The sequence below is a fragment of the Phascolarctos cinereus genome, unplaced genomic scaffold (genome assembly GCF_003287225.1).
Source record: "Phascolarctos cinereus isolate Bilbo 61053 unplaced genomic scaffold, phaCin_HiC Scaffold_2;HRSCAF=192, whole genome shotgun sequence".
NCBI lineage: Eukaryota > Metazoa > Chordata > Mammalia > Diprotodontia > Phascolarctidae > Phascolarctos > Phascolarctos cinereus.
Window position 1 is genome coordinate 272,523,751 of NW_027555625.1, and position 21,778 is coordinate 272,545,528.

Consider the following 21,778-nt stretch of genomic DNA (forward strand, 5'->3'; position numbering starts at 1 on the left):
TGAGCCACTTCAGGACCTTGTTTCCTGGCGTAGTGACCAGCAAGGATTTCTTCCTCCGGAGCGTGTTCAAGGAACCGACCTCCCTCTGACTTTTAGTCACTGTTCGATGCGCCAATTTGTCACCCGCAACCAGATTGTACACCGAATGGAGAGGCGTGAAATAACTTATGACATGGGCCAGGTGGAGTAGAATTACTGACTCAGTTTATTCATCTGAGGGCACAGAATATATAGGGAAGATCTAGCCTAACTTCAAAGAGTCCTCCCCGTGAGATACTCCCCAGAACATCTGCTGAGGATGTAACAATCATGAATTTCCTCCTTATCAGGGTTCCTAGATTGGGTTGTAGATTCCAAGGTTTTCCCAGGCGCCTTGGCGCCACCTGCATAGAGGAGTAAATACGTAAATCTAAGGTTCAAAGAGAGAGAAGGGATGTCTCAGAGACCTCTTTATCAGGAAGGAATTGGGGAGCTGTACCACTTAATCCCTGAGCCCTTTGGGGTGAAAGCCTGAGCAGAGGTCAAACTCTGCCTTGGATCTTAAACCCTTATCAGACTCTTAAGATGGCCCTCAGCATCCATGGAATGCCCTTTGATTTCACTCTTGAATCTTAATCCATGTCATAGACAACACTTGAAGATAAAACACTTTTGGTTACATGAGACAAATTCATTGGTATATAGCTATACAATAATGTCTGTAGCCTTTACAATTGCTTGGGAAGTGAGGTCTGTTTCAAAGTATTTCTATAAATTTAAACATGTTTTGTGTGTGCATGTGTGTGTGTGTGTGTGTGTGTGCTCTGAGAATATTAATCTTCCTTTCTTTTTGGCAAGGAACAGTTAATCTTTCTTTGTATGCATTGTGGTGGTAAACTTTGCATTTTATTAATATCCTATAGATATTCCTGCCAAGATAGCTGCCTGATAATCCTGGAAGGTCTCATCAGACTAAGTAGTGATCAAGAAATCCAATGACAAAATACAGTGACCTCTTCCACTTCTAGAATTTACCAAAAATCAACCAGAGGCCGATGGGTATTTGGAAAGGAAGCTTCACCAGGAAAGAAAGAATGACTGTGAACAGTGACATGACATACGTTGTTCACAAGGCTGTCTGACCAGAGGCAGCAAGAGCAGGGGGCTTTCATGATAAAGTCCCAGGATGGGGGCCTTAGAAGCCTCAATAAGTGGCAGCAGACAATGACATGGAACCAACAAGTGTAGTGCCAGCCATTGTGGTGCTGCAGACAATAGCCCAGGCCCAGGGGCTCTGAGGTCCCTAAACTCTGTCTTGAGATGCCAAAGAAAACTCTAAATATCTAGGAAGGCAGAGGTCAGCACAAAAACTTAAGGGACCCAAGGTGAGACCACGCAGGGCAGGTCTTGGCCTTGGCACAAAGCCCTAGTTCAGAAACTAAAGCCTGAGAGTTAAGTAAATTGAAGAAAATACCAACCAATGTAAAATATGTTTGAAAATCTAGAGATCTCTCAGAAGAAGAAGGTGCCTTTACAACAACTACAAGCAGAGATTCAAAAGAAAAAATATAAGGGCTACATGAAAATCTGGAAGTGAAATAAGGGATAAAAAATGCAATAAAAGTTATGGAGGAAAGAATTAGGAGAATAAGTAGCTTAGAAGAGAATGATAAATCTTACCCAAGAAATAGAATTTTTGAAAACTAGAATAGCTCTAAATATAAATCAGTGAGGTAACACGTTGTATTAGGATAATATAAGATTATAAAAATAAAAGAAAATTTAAGACATCTCTTATAAGAAAACAACCAATCTGGAAAAAAGGTAAAAGAGAGATAATTTTAGAATCTTTGGACTCCCTAAAAACCATTATTTTAAAAACCCCTGGATATTCTATTTCAGGAAATCATAAATGACAACTGCCAGAAGGACAAAGATAAAATCTACTGATCACCTCCTGAAAGGATCCCCAAAAGGAAAAGTTGCAGGAATATTGTAGCCAAAATCCAAAGCTCTCACATCAGAGAAAAATACTACATATCTCCAGAAAGAAGCAGTTCAAGTACTAAAGAATTGCAGTCACATAGGATACAACCTTGCGGCTTATACTGTGAACGAGGGTCACATGGGACCTGGCACCTTCTACTTATAACTACAAGAGAGTTTCGAATACAGTATTCTAAAAAGCAAAAGAAATCAGTTTACAACCACGAATAACTTTGCAAAACTAAGTATAATCCTATAGGGGAAAAGTGGTCCTTTGATGGAATAGAAGATTTTTAACTGTTTCTGATGAAAACAACCAGAGATGAATGGCAACTTTGAAGTACAAAGCAAGAATAAAGAAGAAACATAGAAAGGTAGAGTGTATTTGAGCAATTTAGGAGCTCCGTGATTTCTTCTTCTTGAGGTGTGTGAGAAGAATATACAAACATGGAGGAAGGAGTAGGGGAAGTGGGCATCAGATGAACCTCTTATCTGAAACCACAGCCACAGCCACACCCAAACAGTTTAGTGTAGAAATATGAAATTCAACAGGGAACTATGTAGGGATGAGGATATTTTTTAAAAGGTAGGAAAATACAAGGGAAGGAATAATAGCAAGTAAAATAAATATCCTCATCCTGAAGGAGAATTAAAAAGAAATGCAAAGAACTAGAATCTAAGGTGGGGGTGGGAAGAAAGGGGAGAGGGGTGTTGCTTTAATTTGCCTCTTAGGGAGTGTGAATGTAATAGAATGTTATTGTGCCATAAGAAATGACAAAAAAGATGAATTTAGAAAATTCCGGGTAGAATGAGCTGATGGAGAATGAAATGAGCAGGACCAGAACAATTTGCATAAGAGCAACAACATTGCAAAGAAAAACATGTTTGAAAGACTGAAGAACCCTGAGCAATGCAATGGCCAGCCAGTCTCGTCTCCAGAGAAGCTATGATGAAACACGTCGAGGGAGAGAGAGAGAGAGAGAGACAGAGACAGAGAGACAGAGACAGAGGGAGACAGAAGGAGACAGAGGGTACATGGTACTGTGAGTGATGCACATTTTTGGATGTTGTCACTGTGTAGATTCATTTCTCTTGATTTTGCTTATTTGTTTTGAGGGTTTTTTCTCTATCAGTTTTTAATTGGGAAAGAAGGGACTTAAAAGGAGAGAGGGTTAGCAAAAGTGTTGCCAAAATAGAGGACCATTGTAACATTTTTTAAAATATGCCAAAGACAACAGAGGGAAGTTCTGAAGGAAGTACAGACGAGCAGGAGTTTGATTTGTGCCATGTGTTGTCATTTCTGCCTCCACAATATACATCCTCTTCTCTCCCCTACCCTGGTGCTGTACCTTGTGCCTAAACTATTGCAATAGTCTTCTGGTTCATCTCCTAGTCTCAAGCATCTCCTTGCTCTGCTGCATCTTCCACTCAGCTGCCAAAGTGATCTTCCTAAAGCACAAGGCTAGCCGTGTCAGTAAACCCCATTAGCTCTCTGTTGCCTCTAGGATCAAATATAAAATCTTCATTCTGGCTTTTAAAGCCCCTCACAACCTGGCCCCATTTCTACCTTTACCACCTTCTTAACAATTTACCTCCATCTATGTCCTGTGATCCAGCAGCACTGGCCTTCTTACTCTTTCTCTTGGTTGTTCCCTATGCCTGGAATGCTCTCCCTCCTCATCTCTCCCTCCTGATCTCCCTGGCTTCCTACAAGTCCCAGTTAAAATTCCACCTTCTACAGAAAGCCTTTCCCAACCCTTCTTAATTCTAATGCCTTTCCACTGTTATTTCCTGTTTATCTTGCATATAGTTAGCTTTGTATAAATTTGTTTGCATGTTGTCTCTCCAGTTAACACTGTGAACTTCTTGAGAACAGAAACTTCTTTTTGCCCCATTTTGTATTCCTAGTGCTTAGCATAGTGCCTGGCACATAGTAGGTACTTAATCAATTTTAATGATTTTGATTTATTGGTGATTCTCACACAAGATACTTCATCTTCCAGCTGTTTGTTTTCACTGACTGACTCTCATGCCTGGAATCCTCATCTCCACATTCTGGCTGCCCTCAGTACTCAATTCAAATCCCACCTTCTGCAAGAGGACTTTCCCAGTCCCTTCCACTCCCAGTTTCTTCCCTGTGAGATTACATCTCATTTACATTGTATATATTTTGTATTTATGTAGTTGTTTAATTGTCTCCTCCCATTAGAATATGAGCTCCAAAACAGCCAGGATAATGTTTTTGCTTTTTTTTTTATCCCTAAACTTTTGCATACTAGATATTTACTAAATGTTTGTTGTTTGGCTAAACTGATTTTATAATTTAAAAAAATCTGCATAATATGGAGGTTCATGTTTCACATAAAACTTTTTGTGTTCTTCTGTGTGCATGGAAATGTTCCTTTTTGGTGTTCAAGTTCAGAACTTAAAAAAAAATATTGGGGAAAAAACATATTATGGCTTAGATAGCTTTAGATCTATTGACATCTATTTTACCATGATAAAAGTGTACATATGTTAAGATTGCTAATGCATAAGTGTTAATCGTTGTAAAGGTATTCTCCCCATTAAGCTTTGATTTTAGGTTATATCATTCAGTCTTTTAACATATGTGGCCTCAGTTTAATGACTGATAGCTTTATGCTTGCTGTTTATTGCCTGGAGAAGACCAGAGTATTTGTAAGTATTGACTTCGTCCGTTGGTTCAATTTGACCTTTGGATTCAAGCTCAAAGACTTTAGTCTCTATTTTTCCTTGGTGCTTAATATTCATTGTGCCTGAATGACATTTTGATACTGTTAGAGAAAGTTTCCATAAGATGAAGTATTTGGGACTCAGATTTAGGAAAACCTAGGTTCGAAGTCTGGCCCTTCTGCTCTCCCCCTCATCCTACTGCTTACCTTGGCTTCTGAAGCACAATGTGCTGAGAAAGGCTGTCCTGGCCTGATTTCTTCCCAATAAAGTCTAATGATTGGACTTCATCTGTTCTTCTGGCTAGCGCTGGGGAGAGAGTCATATATGTTGGAATGACTTTGAGTCAAGGGCATTAGAGTTTCTTGTAACAGTACAAAAAAATTCCCTCTCCATTCTTCCTAAAATGTTCCAAAGAATGGACCCAAGCCCAGAAAAAGCTGCTCAAGGCCTTTATAATTATCCTGATTGGGTGAAGTCATTGCTTGGACTGGATTTGGAGGTCTTTTTGAGTTTATGGCTCTCCTGAAAGGCTAGGAAAGGGGCTTAGGGAAGGAAAACTAAGGGCACATGGAATCCAAATGTTGACATCCCTATGAATGTAAGAGTTTACCTTGTCCAGTGGAAGCTGCTAACCTAAGTCCTGGGATTGCAGTGATGTTATAATATGTAAGGACAGGTGAGGCAGTGCTGAAGGGGTAGGCTGGGCCAGGGTCTGGGGCACAAGCCCCTTCCTTCCTCAGGGGAATCCTTGCTGTTATGACCCAAACTCTAAGCATGTTTTCCTTCTGGGGGAGCTGTCTATAGATGCCTCATAAACTGTTATGGTTCTTTTTTCACTGTTCCAAGCCCACTGTTCTCATGCCTATCTATACCCTAGCTTAGGCCTCGGTTTATGGCTGAAAGAAATTTGCCTTCTAAAATGAATAAGTAAGACAAGAGGGGCAATTTCCTTCACTGCACCCTGGTATCCTCACTCCTAGGCAGGAATATAAGGGCTGGGCATTTCAGGAGTTCCCTATTGGCCTTCATGGGTAGGCTGAGAGCTAGGCTCTTGGGTTCTAATCTAGGCTCTGATCGATGCCAGTTACCCCTCGGCTCTTTCCTTTGCTGTCTCTTGTCCTGTCTGAAAATATAACTCTTGGTTCCATTTGGGGCCATAAGTACCTTGTGGGTACTATGTACCTTGCTAGCCTTGCCCTGTTATCTCTCTAGACTACCTTGGTCTCTCTGATGGGGAATAATGTCTTTGCTAAATGTTTGGTGTGGTGGTAGGGTTGGAAGGGTACCAGGCTTCAGTATTTGCTCCCCAGTTCCCCATTCTATAGAAATTACCCTGCTGAATGCTAGGTCTTTTCCATCCTTCACAAGCTGGACATCTTTGGCATGGTGATTGGGATAGAGAAGGGATGACTCAGCTGAAGTTATCTTTTACATGACTGATTAAGGCTGGTAAAGCATCTATAAGTGACTTAGATGTGTGTAGCTCTTTGAGGATTACAAATACTTTCTGTACACCTTTGTGAAGTAGGCAGTGTAAATATTATCCTCTTTTCTATACCTGAGGAAACAAGTCCAGAACACATGGATTGCTGCCCAAGTGGGCAGCTGGGGTCCAGGCACTGGTTTTCTTTCACTAAACCCAGTGTTTCTTGTGCTAGTGTGTGACAGGCAGGTGAGTTTGGAGCTCAGAAGGAGCTAGGCTATCAAAGGGGGTGGTGGTGAAAGTTGGGGATGTGGATAACCTTGCCCAAGGTACCCAGACTATATGGTGGGGAAGCAGTAGTCAAGGTATTAACTGTAGAGAGTGCATACCTGGGCATTTGCTTTTGCCTGGGTCCAGGTGGTACTCCTTCCCCACCCTCTGTTGCTCTTTCCTTGCCTTCCAGTTCAACCCCATGGAGCAGATTCCAACTGTTACCAACCTGATAAGCAGATGTTCATTTCTGTTCCCCTGTCCTGCCCTCCCCATCCTGTTGGTCACTTAGCCATCTCCTCACCTGATAAGAAATGTTCTCATTGTTCTCTGTTTATAGTAGTTCTGGTCTCGCCTCCCTTTCCCAAAACCACTGAGGGTCCTTGCCCTGCTAGTCTACATCATGAGAAAGAAGATGGGAACTTAGGGTCTGATGGGAGGTAAGAGAGAGATGAGCTGGGTGACAGAATCCAGTGGTTCTAGGACTGAGGCCTTTGTCCCCCTCCCCAGACACCCACTAATGCAAGGGCTTCTAGTGGGAATCGAAGGAGTTCAGATGTAGTTGGCCCTTCCCCTGTGTGTGAGAACAGTGCCTCACCTCGGGCTTGGAAGTCTAAGGCAGGTAAAAGCCAGGCCTGCAGGGTATGTGTGTGTGTGTGGGGTGGTTCCAGAGAGCATCCTGACCCTATGCCAGGGTTTGTCTTTATTTTTAGAGCCACCAGGGGGCAGCATCATGCCAGATACTTTATAAAGAAGGCTGGGCAGGAGTGGGGAATCTGATTTGTTCTGTGAAGTTTGGATTCAGTCAAAGAGCTGCACTTGAGGGCCTAGAGGGCCACATGTGGCCTCGAGGCCTCAGGTTCCCCACCCCTGCGCTAGGGGAATCCTGAGAATCCCCAGGTAAAAAGAGACCCTTCTCCTCTGACTAGTCCTCTGCCTCTGGGCAGGACCAACCCTAAAATCAATCAGATCTCCCATCTTTGTGTCAGTTCTATATGCTCAGCCCTCTGGGATCCTTTTGTATGCCTGGGTTAGGGAAACATTTTTTTCCCCCTCTGGAAAGTTATGCCAGTAAGTCTATGGCTCGAGAGTGCAGAGAGGCTGGGGTGGTTAATGGACTCTGTAGCATGCTAGGACCCTTACCTGGCCACAGGTGGTTTACCTGGAGTAGGGAAAGAGTCACTGGGGCTTAGGGCTGATGGGCTCTTAGGTCTTGCAGTGAAGCAGGGCTTGGGCCCACAGGCGGATAGGGGACAACTTTGCCTTGTGCTGGGTGAACTGCCTGAGTGATGAGCGCTACTCTAGCTCCCAGAAATGCTGCAGCAGTGGTTGTGGCTGGATCTGTGCTGAGCCTATAGCAGATAAAACCCTGTCTTAAAATGTGATAAATGGAAGGCATCCTAGGGATCTTCTTTGCCCTCCCTTCTCTTTTCCTCACTCCACTGGGCAAGGGGTGGATGAGTGGAGGGTTGTAGGGAGGAGACAACCAGGCATAACTGGACACTAGACCAAATAACCATGTAGGAAGAGTTGATTTTCAGCCCCAGCTCTTGTCAGCCAGTTTACCTAGACTTATCCTTTCTGGTCTGAGATTTCTTTGACCTTGTATCTGCTATGTTTCATCCTTCTCCCTTACTTCCAAACATCCTTCTGGCATCTCATTTACTTCAGGGTTGAAGAAGTCACTGAGTTAATCTGGTACAGTCACCCTTGTTAGTAGGAGAGGTATAGAGGGAAGCTCTCAGAGAACACTTGTACATTTTAGCTGAGGCCTTCTGGGGATAATAAGCACCTCCTTGTTGCCCAGCTGAGACCCCCAGAATGGGGATGCAGGTCATATGGGAGGGCAGGTAGTTGAAGGAAATATTTTTGGATATGGACACCTTCTGGCACCCCTCAAAAACATGTCAACAGGCAATCATAACTTCATGAAACTTATATGAAAGCTAGGTTTATTACAAGAGGAGTGAACATGCATGTGGAACCCAAAGAGTTCACAATCCAACAGAAGTTTGCATACTTGTAACAGTACCACAAAGCAAGGAGGAGATACCAGAAATTTCCACCTAAAGGGGCATGGCATGAGAGGGGGGAAAGTGCAGTAAAGGTGGGAAAAAGACAAAAAACCCCTCCACAGGGGAGGAGCAAGGCAATGGCAAAAGCACATTCTTTTTCCTTGGGAATTTCTAGACCATGAAGATATGATGGTCTGCTTATCTGCAAGGGTCCCAGTTGCACAAGCATTTCTCAGTCTAGAGCAAACTGACTTGACTGGTGCCTGTCTTGCCTCCCAAAGATGCACAGGGTGTCCAGATTGGGGTGCAAACAATACGTTATATCAGCTGTGGGGGCAGTGAGGGAGAGGGTTCAAGTTCATCCTTGACATATCCAAGGCCTCCTCCATGCTCTGGGTCCGATGTTTCTAGAATATATGGCAACTCAAAAAGACAAGTTCAGGGGACCCCCTAACATTCCTTAACAAATACTACCTCTTCTTTCACCTGTAGGTAAAGTCCGTTTATTATAGTGGAAGGAACATTCAATTTGGAATAAGCAGAAGGTCATAGTTACTGCTGCAGCCCCTTAGATGTGGCAGCCTGATGCTTTTGGGCAGTGAGAGGCACAAGCAAGGCTTCTCTGCAACAGACAGAAGGCACAGGGCCCTGCAGGCGTATCCAGGACGTACATGCTTGTGCAGACCAGATGCTTCCCAGCTCAGTATACATACATAGCATGGTGTTAAAAATATCAAAATTTATATTACCTCTAGTTTCTACTGTATGAGTTAAACTGATTTTATGCTGTATTAAATTTTATAATTGAGTCAGCTTTTCCACTGAGTTAGTTTAAAGTTACAAAATGATTTAACATCTCCCTAAAGGTATATTTTCTGTCCTTGCCTGTCCTTGTATAACTAAGTGGGGTCTTATCTTCCTAACAAACCCTTCTGGGTGCCAGGGAGTCTGCTGGCAAGGTCTCCAAGATGCAGAGGGGTCTCATAAAACAATGTACATTCCTAAATCGGCAGAGAGAGGTGATTACTACCCTCACATAGAGGCTCCTGCTTTCTTTAAAATAACCAAACCCCTAACCAAGACGTGAGATGCAGCTCTTTATGATGCCTGTGGAAGTCTCCTACCCTGTCTTTCCTCTAACTCTAAACATCATCCTCCCATGCTTTCAGCTCCCAAGTCTTAGGTAGCTCTTAGCTTGTTGATCATCATCCCTGCTTTGGTAATATGGTGCTCCAAGTTAGGGAAAGACAGAGTATGAGATTTATCACCAAAGTCATAAAAAGAGTTGCATTCCATGTCTTGGTTAATGGTTGCTTCCCATGGATTGATGAAAGAGGTTAGGATTTGTGATGAATTATCCTCTCCTTGCAGAAAGAGAGAGAGAGAGAGAGAGAGAGAGAGAGAGAGAGAGAGAGAGAGAGAGAGAGAGAGAGAAGAAGAAGAAGAAGAAGAAGAAGAAGAAGAAGAAGAAGAAAGAAAATGAAGAAGAAGAAGAAGAAAATGAAGAAGAAGAAGAAAATGAAGAAGAAGAAGAAGAAAATGAAGAAGAAGAAGAAAATGAAGAAGAAGAAGAAAATGAAGAAGAAGAAGAAAATGAAGAAGAAGAAGAAAATGAAGAAGAAGAAGAAGAAAATGAAGAAGAAGAAGAAGAAAATGAAGAAGAAAATGAAGAAGAAGAAGAAGAAAAAATGAAGAAGAAGAAGAAGAAGAAAATGAAGAAGAAGAAGAAGAAAATGAAGAAGAAGAAAATGAAGAAGAAGAAGAAGAAGAAAATGAAGAAGAAGAAGAAGAAGAAAATGAAGAAGAAGAAGAAGAAAATGAAAAAGAAGAAAAGAGGAGAAAAAATATGAAAGAGGAAGAGCAAGAGTCAACTTCTGCTGGTTCACATGGGCAGTCTCACTTTAAGTCCATAACCAACATTCGTGCCTGGACAAGTTTACTTCCTCAGTTATTTGTTTGGCCTAGGGAAAGTAAAATTTCCCTCAGTAATGGCAGGCTTTGGTGTGGTGGACAGGGAGAGAGTTTAATCCAATAGTAACTACCTCTTCCCGTGTTTTCAAAATTCTTGGTGCTTAATGTTGATACAGTTAATGGCTTATGTTAGTGTGGCGCCCATCTATTGCTGTGGCCTCTAGGGCCTAAGAAAAATTTTCTAACATTTCGAGTTGCCTGAAAAGGAGAAGTGGAGGTTTCCAAGTAGGGGTTGGATGATTGCCTGTCAGGAATGTTGTAGAGGGGGTTCCTGTTCAGGAACAAATTGGGCTAAAAGTCTAGTGAGGTTCCTTCCAACTTTGAGATTCTTCAATTAGGTTAGGGCCTGAATGAGGGACTGGATTAAGTGATAAAGGTGCTCTGTGGTGAGGCCTACTCAGGATGAGGGATACTGCCATGTCCTGGGCTTAATAGATGGAAGTTTGGGGATGGAAGCTGGAAAAGGGCACTTGTGACCCTCAAGGAACCCTAAGGCTAGGCTCAGACCAGTAGAGTGAGTAAGCGTTCCTGGGATTTTGCAAAGGATGATGGCAATTATTTCCTGTTGATTCGAGGAAGCTTAGAAGCTGTTGGATCCCTTCTCCTATGACTTTTTTTCCTCTCTCCCATGATCCCCTAGGGACCATGTGTCACCAGGCCCCAGTGACTGACTGGGTCCTGCACAGAATACACATCAAACTTCTTCTGCAATGCTTCCTCTGGTCGCTGGGAGAAGTTTATCAGTGGAGGTTGCTATGGTAACCAGAACTGATTTGTGACCAAGGATGAATGTTTGCAGATGTGTCAGGGTGAGGGAACAGAAAACAAGAGGGTCAGCCCCAGAGTTGGAATAGTAGAGACACCAATAACAACCCTCCACTCAGTTCAACTCAGTATTTACTAATTAAACACTGTCTACTTTGTGTTTTCATGTTTATTAGCTCAGGCTTATTTCTTTTTAAATTATGAATAATATTTATATAATATTCTCCACTGATGTTCTTTTCTAAGAAAAATATTGTGGCACAGAGGGAATCTTGGGCTCATGAAAACAATACTGGCCAGCCATAAACTTTTTTTTTTTGGTGAGGCAGTTGGGGTTAAGTTACTTGCCCAGAGTTACACAACTAGTAAGTGTCAAGTGTCTGAGGCTGGATTTAAACTCAGGTCCTCCTGACGCCAAGGCTGGAGCTCTATCCACTGCGCCACCTAGCTTCCCCTCAGCCATAAACTCTTGGCAATATATGCCATGCTGGAAAGATTTCTTGTGGAAGATGAGGGATAGACTCTGTATTTTGTTTTCTGAGTACTAGTCTTAGTGCAAAGAGGAAGGGTGATTTTTTTTTTGGCCCTCGCAACTCATGACAACATCTCTAAGAGTTCTTCACCTTTTTTTTGTTTTTGGATCACAGACTCCTTTGATAGGCCTGAGAAAGCCCACCAACGTCTTCTAGATTACAAAGAAAACCAACGTATTGAAATAAAGTTATCAAAATATCAAAAAACCAAGTTCATGTTCCCCAGATTAAGAGCTAATTTGGTGCAGAACTTAAAGATCTTTGTCAGTGGAGGGAGGCCTCATATTAATGAAATGATAGACCTTGAAGTATTGAAGAAGAACATTTTTGTAGCAGACAGACACACACACACACAGTCACTTACTCACACACTTACAATTCTTTTCAAAGTATCTAAACAGTCATTTTTATCATCCTTATTTGATATGGGTAGAATGAAGCCCAGAGCACTGAAATGACTTAAGGTCTCCTAGACCTACGTCAAGGGTAGGGAAGCCTAATACCAGTGTCTAAGAAACTAGGACCTGCCAGGAGGCTTTTGAAATAGTCCAGGTGGGACGTGATGAGGGCCTATATCAGAGTGGTGGCAGGGTCAGAGGAGAAAAAGAGGTATAGACAAGAGCTCTTATGTAGGTAAGACGGCCAGGTCTTTGCGACGGATTGGACATGGGAAGTGGGAGGGTGAGGAGTCAAGGGTGACAGCAAGGTTGTGAGCCTGCGTGACTGAAAGAAAGGCAGACTCCAGAACCTTGCACACCACAAATACCTATTAAACAATTATGGAATTGAATTGAATTTCCATCTTGGCTGGACCTGCCAGAACCTTACTGGGCAGGATATAGTTTTCTAGAACCCGGGATCAACTTCATCAGCCATTGGAGGATGTTAGTAAAGGCATCTGAAACTGTTGCCATTCCTAATTGATGGTGGTGGTGGGTTATCATTTGTAAAGTGACTTTTTATTTACAATCTCATTCAATTCTTAAGGTTCCCAAGTAAGGTTATCAGGGCTTGAATTGTTCCAGTTTATAGAGGAGGAGACTGAAGCTCAGAGAGGAGTGACCTGCCTAAGGTCACTCAGCTAGTAAGTAGGATTGGACTTTAGACCCAGGACTTCTGGACCTTAGTCCAGGGTTCTTGCTGTTGTTCTGTGGTATCAGGGCTTTCCCAGAGAGTGGTGCCATGTGGTATTGGGAAGAGGGACTTGGAGCCAAGCCAGGTAACCATGTACAAGTCTCTTCCCCTCTTCTGCAAGTGGAGATGATAATCATTTCATTACCCACCTCCCAGGGTTTTTGTGAGAAGAGTAGTGATGTTAACTTAAGGCATTATGGAAATAAGTGCTGATTATTATTCCTGAAGAATGCTAGGCCCTAGGTTTCCTTGGTGGCCCTCCTTACAGCCAAGGCCCTGGGTTTGTCCTGTGCTTATTCCTTACCATCTCAGCACTTGGCTAGGTCTCTGCAAGGAGAGGAAATTATAGCCAGGGGCCAACTTCCTTTCTCTGGAGGTAGGGAAGTAGGGGGACCAAAGACAACTTTTTAAAAAAAATTTTTAAGTACTTCTTTTTTGTATGAATCCCTCCTATCCCCCTGGCTTCAGCTGCCTCCCCATCCCTCTAAAGCTTCTTTGAATGTAAGCAGCTATGGGGTAGTGGAAAGAGTACTGTTCTTTGAATTACAAGATCTGAGTTCATTCTTCCCCTCACCTCCCAACTTATGAGCTATTTGATTATAGACAGGTGACTTCACTTTTTTGAGCCTCAGTTTCCTAATTGTAAGATGAGGATGATGATCATTTTTTGCGTTCTCCCCCTTCCCAGAGCTGTTGGGAGTAAGGTGCTTTATAAACCTTAAATCCCTATAGAGATGGGAGCTAAGATTTTCAAGTGCTACATGCAAGCTGTCCTAGGAACTGCCTTCCCAGTAACATCAGCTGCATCTTGTTAGAACTCAACCAGTGTAAGAGAGACCAGAAGTGTTCTGGATTTAAGAGATGCTACTTTCATCACTGTGTATAAGTGTATGCATCTAGAGAGACACAGAACTTGAGCCATCAATAACCACTAAGCCAGTCTTCCCACATCTTTCCCTCTCCAAGCCATCTGCTATCCCAGAGGTGTCAAACACACAGGCCAAAGGCCCTAGCAGCCTGGAACCAGATTAAAATGTAAACGAGAAATATTTAACAAAACAAATAAAAACACAACAGAACATAGATAATGTTAATATGTGGTTTTCTTTTTTAAAAAATTAATTTATTTTGATTTATCAACAATCGCTTCCATATGCTTTTGAGTTTAAAATTTTTCTCCCCCTCCTTCCCACCCTCCCTCCCCAAGATGGCACACAATCTGACATAGACTATACATATACATTCCTATTAAATATAGTATGTGGCTTTCTAAATCAATATGTGTCTGCAGGGACTTTTGTGTATGGTTTAGTGGGCCTGTTCCTATTGAGTTTGATAACACTGCCTGAGTAAATGCATCAGCATCATCTTATCACTCCTCTCCTCAAAACCAGACTCTTGAGTGAAAAGAACACTGGATCTAGGCCTCAGTTTCCTCATCTGTACAATGAAGAAGTGAAATTATTGACCTCCAAGGTCCTTTTTCATAGATAATCTTATGATTCTAAGAACTTTTACCAGCTCTCCATTGTCTACTGATTGAAGTATAATATAAACCCTTGATCCATGCTTTACACAATCTCGTTCACGGTGGCTTTGCAGCTTTATCTTGAACATAGGATCATAGCTTTAAAGTGAGAAGGGATCTCAGAGGTCATCTATAGGAGGCCAACCTCCACATTGTACAGATGTGGAAACTGAGACCCAGGGAGTTTAAGGGACTAGCCCAAAGTCACATCAGAGGCAGCATTTGAGCTCTTTCTGCCGTACCACATTGCCTCCCTCTTTTTCTGTGCTCCATCTTGTAAATTGGATTTCAAGTCAGAAGACTTAAGGTTGAATCCTGGCTTTGCTATTTTGCGTGTGTGTGTGTGTGTGTGCACGCGCTCACATGAGGCCTCAGGCAAGTCATTTCACTTCTGTGGGACTCAGTTTTCTTATCTATAAGATGAAGGCGGGGCATCTAGGGGGTGAAGTGGGTAGAGCTCTGGCCTTGGAGTCAGAAGGACCTGAGTTCAAATCTGGCCTGGGACACTTGACACTAGCTGTGTGACCCTGGGCAAGTCACTTAACCCCGATTGCCTAACCCCCCCCCAAAAAAAAAGAAGATATCCTGGACTGGATAGTCACTCAAGTTTATTCCATCTCTAAATTCTATAAGCTTAGGCATTCTATGCTCCAGCCAAACTGGACCACTTTTGATCCCTTGTTCTTGTTTTGATGTTTCCTGTATCCTTACCTTTGAATACTTCATCTCCCTGTGCTTGCAGTAGATTCTACCGATTTCCATTTGTTAAAGTTCTTACCTTCCTTCAAGACCCTGCTCAGATGTCACCTCCATGAAGCCTTCCTTGACCTCCCAAGGTGAACATGATCTTTCCCTCTTTAAATTTCTCATAGCATTTTGTCTGGGCTTCTCTTGCATCTATTACATTCTACCTTCTACCATATTAATTTAATATTATTAATAGTATAACAACAGTAGACGATCACCTAGTGTTTTAAGGTTTTCAAAGTGCTCTATATGGAGTGTGGCATTTAGCTCTCCCAGTAGCTCTCTGAGGTAAGTCCTGTTCTCTCATGCCCCAGTGGGTCTATGAGCTCACCAATGTGGGCATTCCTATTGGTGCAGATTGCAACTCGTTCAAGTCTTCTCATCGTGAAGAATTCTTGTCTATAGTCTGCCATAGATCCTTTGCAGGGTTCCTCTCTCTAGGTCATTTTATATTTTGTCAATATCAATGCATCACTTTGGCTGTTCATCTGTTATCTCCTGATCTCGATGCGTGGCCATCTTTGCTCCATTCTTACATGTTCTTAGAGATATCCCTTAGACCACTTCTTCAACCTTATTGGGAATATACAGCGACCTGCTTGACCCTGCCCTCTATGTCCCCATTGGCCTTTGGGTACCTGCACATTTGGTTCTTCAGAATAGTGACATTCCAAGATATTCCCCATCAGATGTTTCTGGGACAACATTTGCAGTGAAAAGATGGTTCTTTGGGCTGCAGAGCAGTTTGAGATCATTTGGAATACTGTGCAGTATCCCAAATGCAAGCTCTCCTCTGAATGCAGTTTCTTTAACTATGATTCAGTTAAGTGCTGTAGGTATTATTATTACTCTCCGTTTGAGTAACCTAAGGGCCCAGAGAGTTTAAGTCACTTACCTATGGTCGTACAACTAGTGACAGAAGTGGGATTCAAATTCACATCTCTCCTGAATCAAAGTCCAGAGCTCTTTCTGCTGCTAATTCTGCCTTTTATGTCTAATAACATCAATAATAACTAGTATTTATATAGGACTTTGAGGTTTGCAGAATGCTTTACAAATATTTCTTCATTTTATCCTTATAACAACCTAGGGAGGTGGATGTTATTATTATCCCCATTTTATAGATGAGTATACTAAGGCAGAGGTCAAATGGCTTGCTCAGGATCACATAGCTACTTATGTGTCTGACACTGGATTTGAACTCAGTTCTTTCTGATTCCAGGTCTAGCATTCTATCCTCTGTACCACCTATCTGCCTTTTATGGGTGTGGTTTAGCCCCTTCCCTCATTAGAATAGTAATTCTTTGAGATCAGGGATTATATAATTTTTTCATCTTTGTATCCTTAGTTGTGAGCATAGGTCCATGCATAAAGGATCATAGGATTTATTAGACAGGGACTGATTGTTTTTCCTTTCTTTGTATGCCTCCCACTTATCACAGTGCCTGGCGTATAGTAGGCTCTTAATAAATGCTGGTTGACTGATTGATACATTTAGAACTGGAATAATCCTAGAAATCATCTAGTCCAACTTTTTTCTTTTTCTTTTTCTTTTTTTTAATAAATGAAGAACCTGAGCTCAGGGAGCCAGGGGTGGTATTTGAACCCTGGTGTCCTGACGTTGAGCCCCCAATTTTTCCCTGCTGCACATTGTACTGTGTCTCACGGTCCCTGGCTATATTTAGCAGGCTTAATTTATCTTTGTTGACTTGACCTCTGCTCTTTGGCCCCTTACCCCAGACTGCACTGCTCTTCCTGGGTATGTTTCCTCCTACCCATTTTCTCCTTATTTCTTGTCCTTTCCTTTTACCCCCTTTGCCTTTTAGATATTTCATGCTCTCTTTAGATGTGAGACCCTGTAAATCCTGGATTCCATATCTCTTCTACAATCTGGTTTCAAAGAGATGTGAGATTTTCATCAACGGTGGCTGTAAAGGGAGTAAGAATAACTTTCACAGTGAGAGAAAGTGTCTGTGAAGATGCAGGAACTTGCATGAATGTTGATTCACAGGATGAGGCTGAGGGATGGACATAGAAGTATGAGCCAGTGGGTAAAGGGACTAAAGCCATGGGGGAGCATTAGGTATGGGCTAGTCCTGGGTTGCAGGCTGGGTAGCCTGGCCAGAGAGCTTTTGGCCATGGCCAATGTGATGAGCAGCGAGAGACTTAAGGATGATCTGTGCAAGATAGATGGACAAAACACACCAGTGGAGAAAGCTAGACAGAGAAAAAGAGCAATGCTCAGCTGGTCAAAACCTTCTGGCCTATGGCTCCTCTTCCTTAGATCACTGGCTTCCTTTGTGCTGTGTATGGTCAACTGGAAAGGCTCCATTAGCTAACCCTCTAGAGCCCCCCCAGAGATGTACCATCTGTTTTGGAATGTTCTAAGGCAGCTACAAAAGATTTGTACTTTGTGTGCATATGTGCTCTGGAAGGGAGGATGAGGAGGGTCAGGAAAGATGACTTTTGACCTTAACCTGGGTCTCTTTCTTGATTATAGCTTAGTGAGGAGTCAAAACAGAACCCTTGGGTCCTGGGCTGAGCTGTGGCTGGAGAATCTCCAGAATCCATCCCATTCTAATGCTGGGGGAAAGCAATAAATATATTCCTATAGCTGCAGGGCCATCCTTTTCTGTCTCTTTTCCCTTTCTTAATTGGGTTATTTTTAGGCAAATTAGTAAATGTCTCTGGGCGGGGCTTCGTTGTCTGGAAAAAGAAGAGCATTGCTCTAGTGTTACTAATACCTCTCCCAGCTCTCACCTTCTGTGTTCTATTAACATGAATTCTTAACCTGGGGTCTATCAACTTGTTCTTTTTTTTGTAATATATTAAAAAAATTTTTTTTGGTTACATTTTGGGTTCTAACCTGTCTCCCTCTCTCCCTCCCTCCCAATCCCACATTAGAGAAGGCCAACATTTGATTATATATATATATATATATATATATACACACACATACATACATATCTATATATATATCTATCTATATAGATATGTATGTATGCGTAGCCATACAATACATACTTCCATTTATCAGTTTTTTCTCTGGAGGTGGATAGCAACTTCCTTCATAGGTCCTTTGTGGTTGATTTGAATGTTCATATTATTCAGAATGGCTTAGTCGTTAATGGATAACTCTTCATACAATATTGTTGTTACTGTATACAACATTTTCTTAGTTCTGCTTGTTTCACTCTGCATTATTTAATACAAGTCCATGTTTTTCTAAAATCAACTTGCTCATCATTTCTTATAGCACAGTAATATTTCATCACAATCATATACCCTAATTTATTCAGCCATTTCTCAATTAAAGAGCATCCCCTCAGTTTCCAGTTTTTTGCTACCACAAAGAGAACTGCTATAAATATTTTAGAACATACAGGTTATTTTCTTTTTTCCCTGATCACAGGGAAACAGAACTAATAGTTATATTGTTGGGTTAAAGAGTATAGGCAACTTAATAACTCTTTGGGCATAATTATAGATTGCTCTCCAAAATGGTTGAATCAGTTCACAATTCCACCAACGTTATATTAATGTTCCAAGTTTTCCACATCCCTTTCAACATTTGTTATTTTCCCCTTCTATCATTTTAGCCAGTCTGCTAGGTGTGAAATGGTATCTCAGAGATGTTTTAATTTGCATTTCTCTAATCAATAATGATTTAGAGCATGTTTTCATATGATTATATATAGTTTTGGTTTATTCTTCCAAAAACTGCCTGTTCATATCCTTTGGCCATATATTAATTGTAGAATGATTCATATTCATATAAATTTGACAAAATTCTCTATATATTTGAGATATGAGGCCTTTATCTGAGAAATTATCTATAACATTTTCCCCACAATTTTCTGCTTTCCTTCTAATCTTGGCTACATTGGTTTTATTTGTACAAATCCTTTTTATTTTAATGTAATCAAAATTATCCATTTTACATCCTATATAATGCTCCCTATCTCCTGTTTATTCATAAATTCTTCTCCTCTCAATAATGTTTCATTATTCGTAATAATATATTTCATGTTTTTCTAATTTACTTATAATTGTCTCCCTTTATGTCTAGGTCATATATCCATTTTGACCTTATCTTGGTAAATGGTATAAGATATTCATCTATACCTGGTTTCTGTCAGGGTGCTTTTCAGTTTTCCCAACAATTTTTACCAAAAACCAAATTTTTATCCCCAGAACAAAAGTCTTTATGTTTATCAAACACAAGGTTACTATAATAATTTACTAGTTCATATTGTATGTCTGCTCCATTCCACTGATTCACCATTCTGTTTCTTAGTACCAAATAATTTTGATAATTACTGCCTTATAATACAATTTAAGATCTGGTACTGCTAGGCATCCATCCTTTACATTTTTTCTTATTAATTCCTTTGATATTCTTGACCTTTTGTTCTTCCAAATGAATTTTGTATTATTTTTTCTATCTCATTAAAATTTTTTTGGTAATTTAATTGGGATATCACTGAATAAGTAGATTAGTTTAGGTAGAATTGCAATTTTTATTATATTGGCTCAGCTCACCTGTGAAGAATAAATATTTATTTATCTATTTATTTATTTATTTAAATTTTTTTGGTAGAAGCTCTTTATTAGCAGAATTGCGTCTTCAGAAAATTGTGAAGCCATTCACCTGGACCGGGTCTAGTTCCTAACAAAAGTTGGGCTTTCCCGAACACACAAATAACCGACAACTTTGAAGTTGCCAACACTTAATTACCACCTCCCAACAAGGAACGAAGACGGCTTATTGTATGAAATAAGCAGGGGGTCAACAGGCTACTTCTCTAACTGTGAGTTTGATAAATGAGCACAATCAGCTGCGCATAACCTGGCTGAGACAGCTCCTGATTAGCAGCACTGGAGGCTTACGGTGAAGGCTGGCAAATCTTAGATCCCTGTGAGGCAGGTGCTCTCTTATAACTCCTTAGAACACAAAACAAAACACAGAGGTTATTGTGATGACTTCTTCAAGGCAGGGCTTGAGCTTGCTTCTTTTTCTTGACAGGAGTAACTTGTTTCATTATGATCTCTGCCTCTTAAGCGTAACCTCAAACATACAAATGCTACACAGAGATGCAGATAAGAGTGATTTAAACTATATCACAATATGCTGTACCCGAACACATGGATGCAATTTATGAAAATATTTAGGAGCAAGACAAATTTAACAGTTTCTTGGGGCTTGGGTTTTGTTTTTTTTTTTAATGTCTGTATCTTGGCAGACAGTTTCTGAAATGGGAGGGCAGTAGTGGTAATTTACTTCTTATTGGGAGCAATGAGGCGACTGAGTGATTGATGGATGGATGGATGGATTGAGGGATGGCATGGTAAGGGGGGGAGGTGGTCTTGATGTAGAATGTCTTTCATTGCGCTGGCCATTCTTTATAATCCAAGCTTGGTTCTTCTCCAGTGTCTCCTTTTTGAGTTGTACCTGATCTTATTTCCAGTTTTCATTTGAATCCATTGAGGGATGGGACGATTCTGCTTCTGTTTCTTGGCCAGGAACCTCTTGATTCTGAATGTTTTATGAGAGGACATGATGATGAGATGACAGCCGAGCTTCCACGATGATGGCTGGGTGGGCAAAAAAGAAGAATAAACATTTCTCCAATTATTTAAATATGACTTCATTTATATAAAAGGTATTTTATAAGTATGATCATATATAGTTCCTGGGTTTGTTTTGGCAAGTCTACTTCCAGGTGTTTCATATTGTCTATAGTTATTTTAAGTGAACTATCTCTTACGATCTCTTCTTGCACGGCTTTGCTGGTGATATATAGAAATGCTGATAATTTATGTGGGTTTATTTTATATCCTGCTACTTTGCTAAAATTATTAATTGTTTTAACTAACTGTAAGATATTCCAAGTATACCATTGTACTGTTTGCAAAAAAGAGATAGTTTTATTACCTCATTGCCCATTCTGATTCCTTCAGTTTCTTTTTCTTCTCTTATTGCTATTGCTAGTATTTCGACTACAATATTGAATAATATTGGTGATAACAAGCATCCTTGTTTTATTCCTTATCTTATTAGGAAGGCTTCTAGTTCATTCCTGTTGCAGGTAATGCTTGCTTATGGTTTTAGGGAGATGCTTCTTATCATTTTAAGGAAAAAAATCCATTTATGGCTATATTTTCAAGTATTTTCAATAGGAATGAATGTTGTATTTTGTGCAAAACTTTTTCTGAGAACTATGGATCTAAATGCAGATCGAAACATACTATTTGCTCTCATTTTTTTCTTTTGTTTCTTCTTTCTCATGGTTTCTCTCATTGGTTCTAATTCTTCTTTACAATATGACTAGTGCGAAAAGTATGTTTAATATGAATGTATATGTATAGCCTGAATCAGATTGTACTCAGTCTTGGGGTTGGGGGAGGGGAAGGATGGGGAGAAAATTTGGACCTCAAAATCTTAGGGAAGTGAATGCTGAAAACTAAAAATTAATTAATTAATAAATATATTTTTTAGAAAGTTTTTTCTGCATCTATTGACATAATCATATGGTTTTTGTTACTTTTGCTATTGATATAATCAATTATGTTAATAATGAACTAGCCTTGCGCTCCTGGTATAAATCCCACTGGTCACAATGTATAATCTTTGTGATATATTGTTGTAGTGTCCTAGCTATTATTTTATTTAGGATTTTTGTATCTACATTCATTAGTGAAATTGAGCTATAATTTTCTTTCTCTGTTTTTG

At 40.8% G+C, this 21,778-nt stretch overlaps 1 protein-coding gene across 1 annotated transcript; it reads right to left on the bottom strand.

Moving 5' to 3' along the window:
• Positions 1-20,314: 20,314 nt before the first annotated feature.
• Positions 20,315-20,665, bottom strand: LOC110193682 (large ribosomal subunit protein eL39-like). Its single transcript, XM_078149074.1, has one exon. The coding sequence runs from the start codon at positions 20,602-20,604 to the stop codon at positions 20,449-20,451; it is 156 nt and encodes a 51-aa protein (XP_078005200.1). The 5' UTR covers positions 20,605-20,665; the 3' UTR covers positions 20,315-20,448.
• Between the last annotated feature and the right edge of the window lie 1,113 nt (positions 20,666-21,778).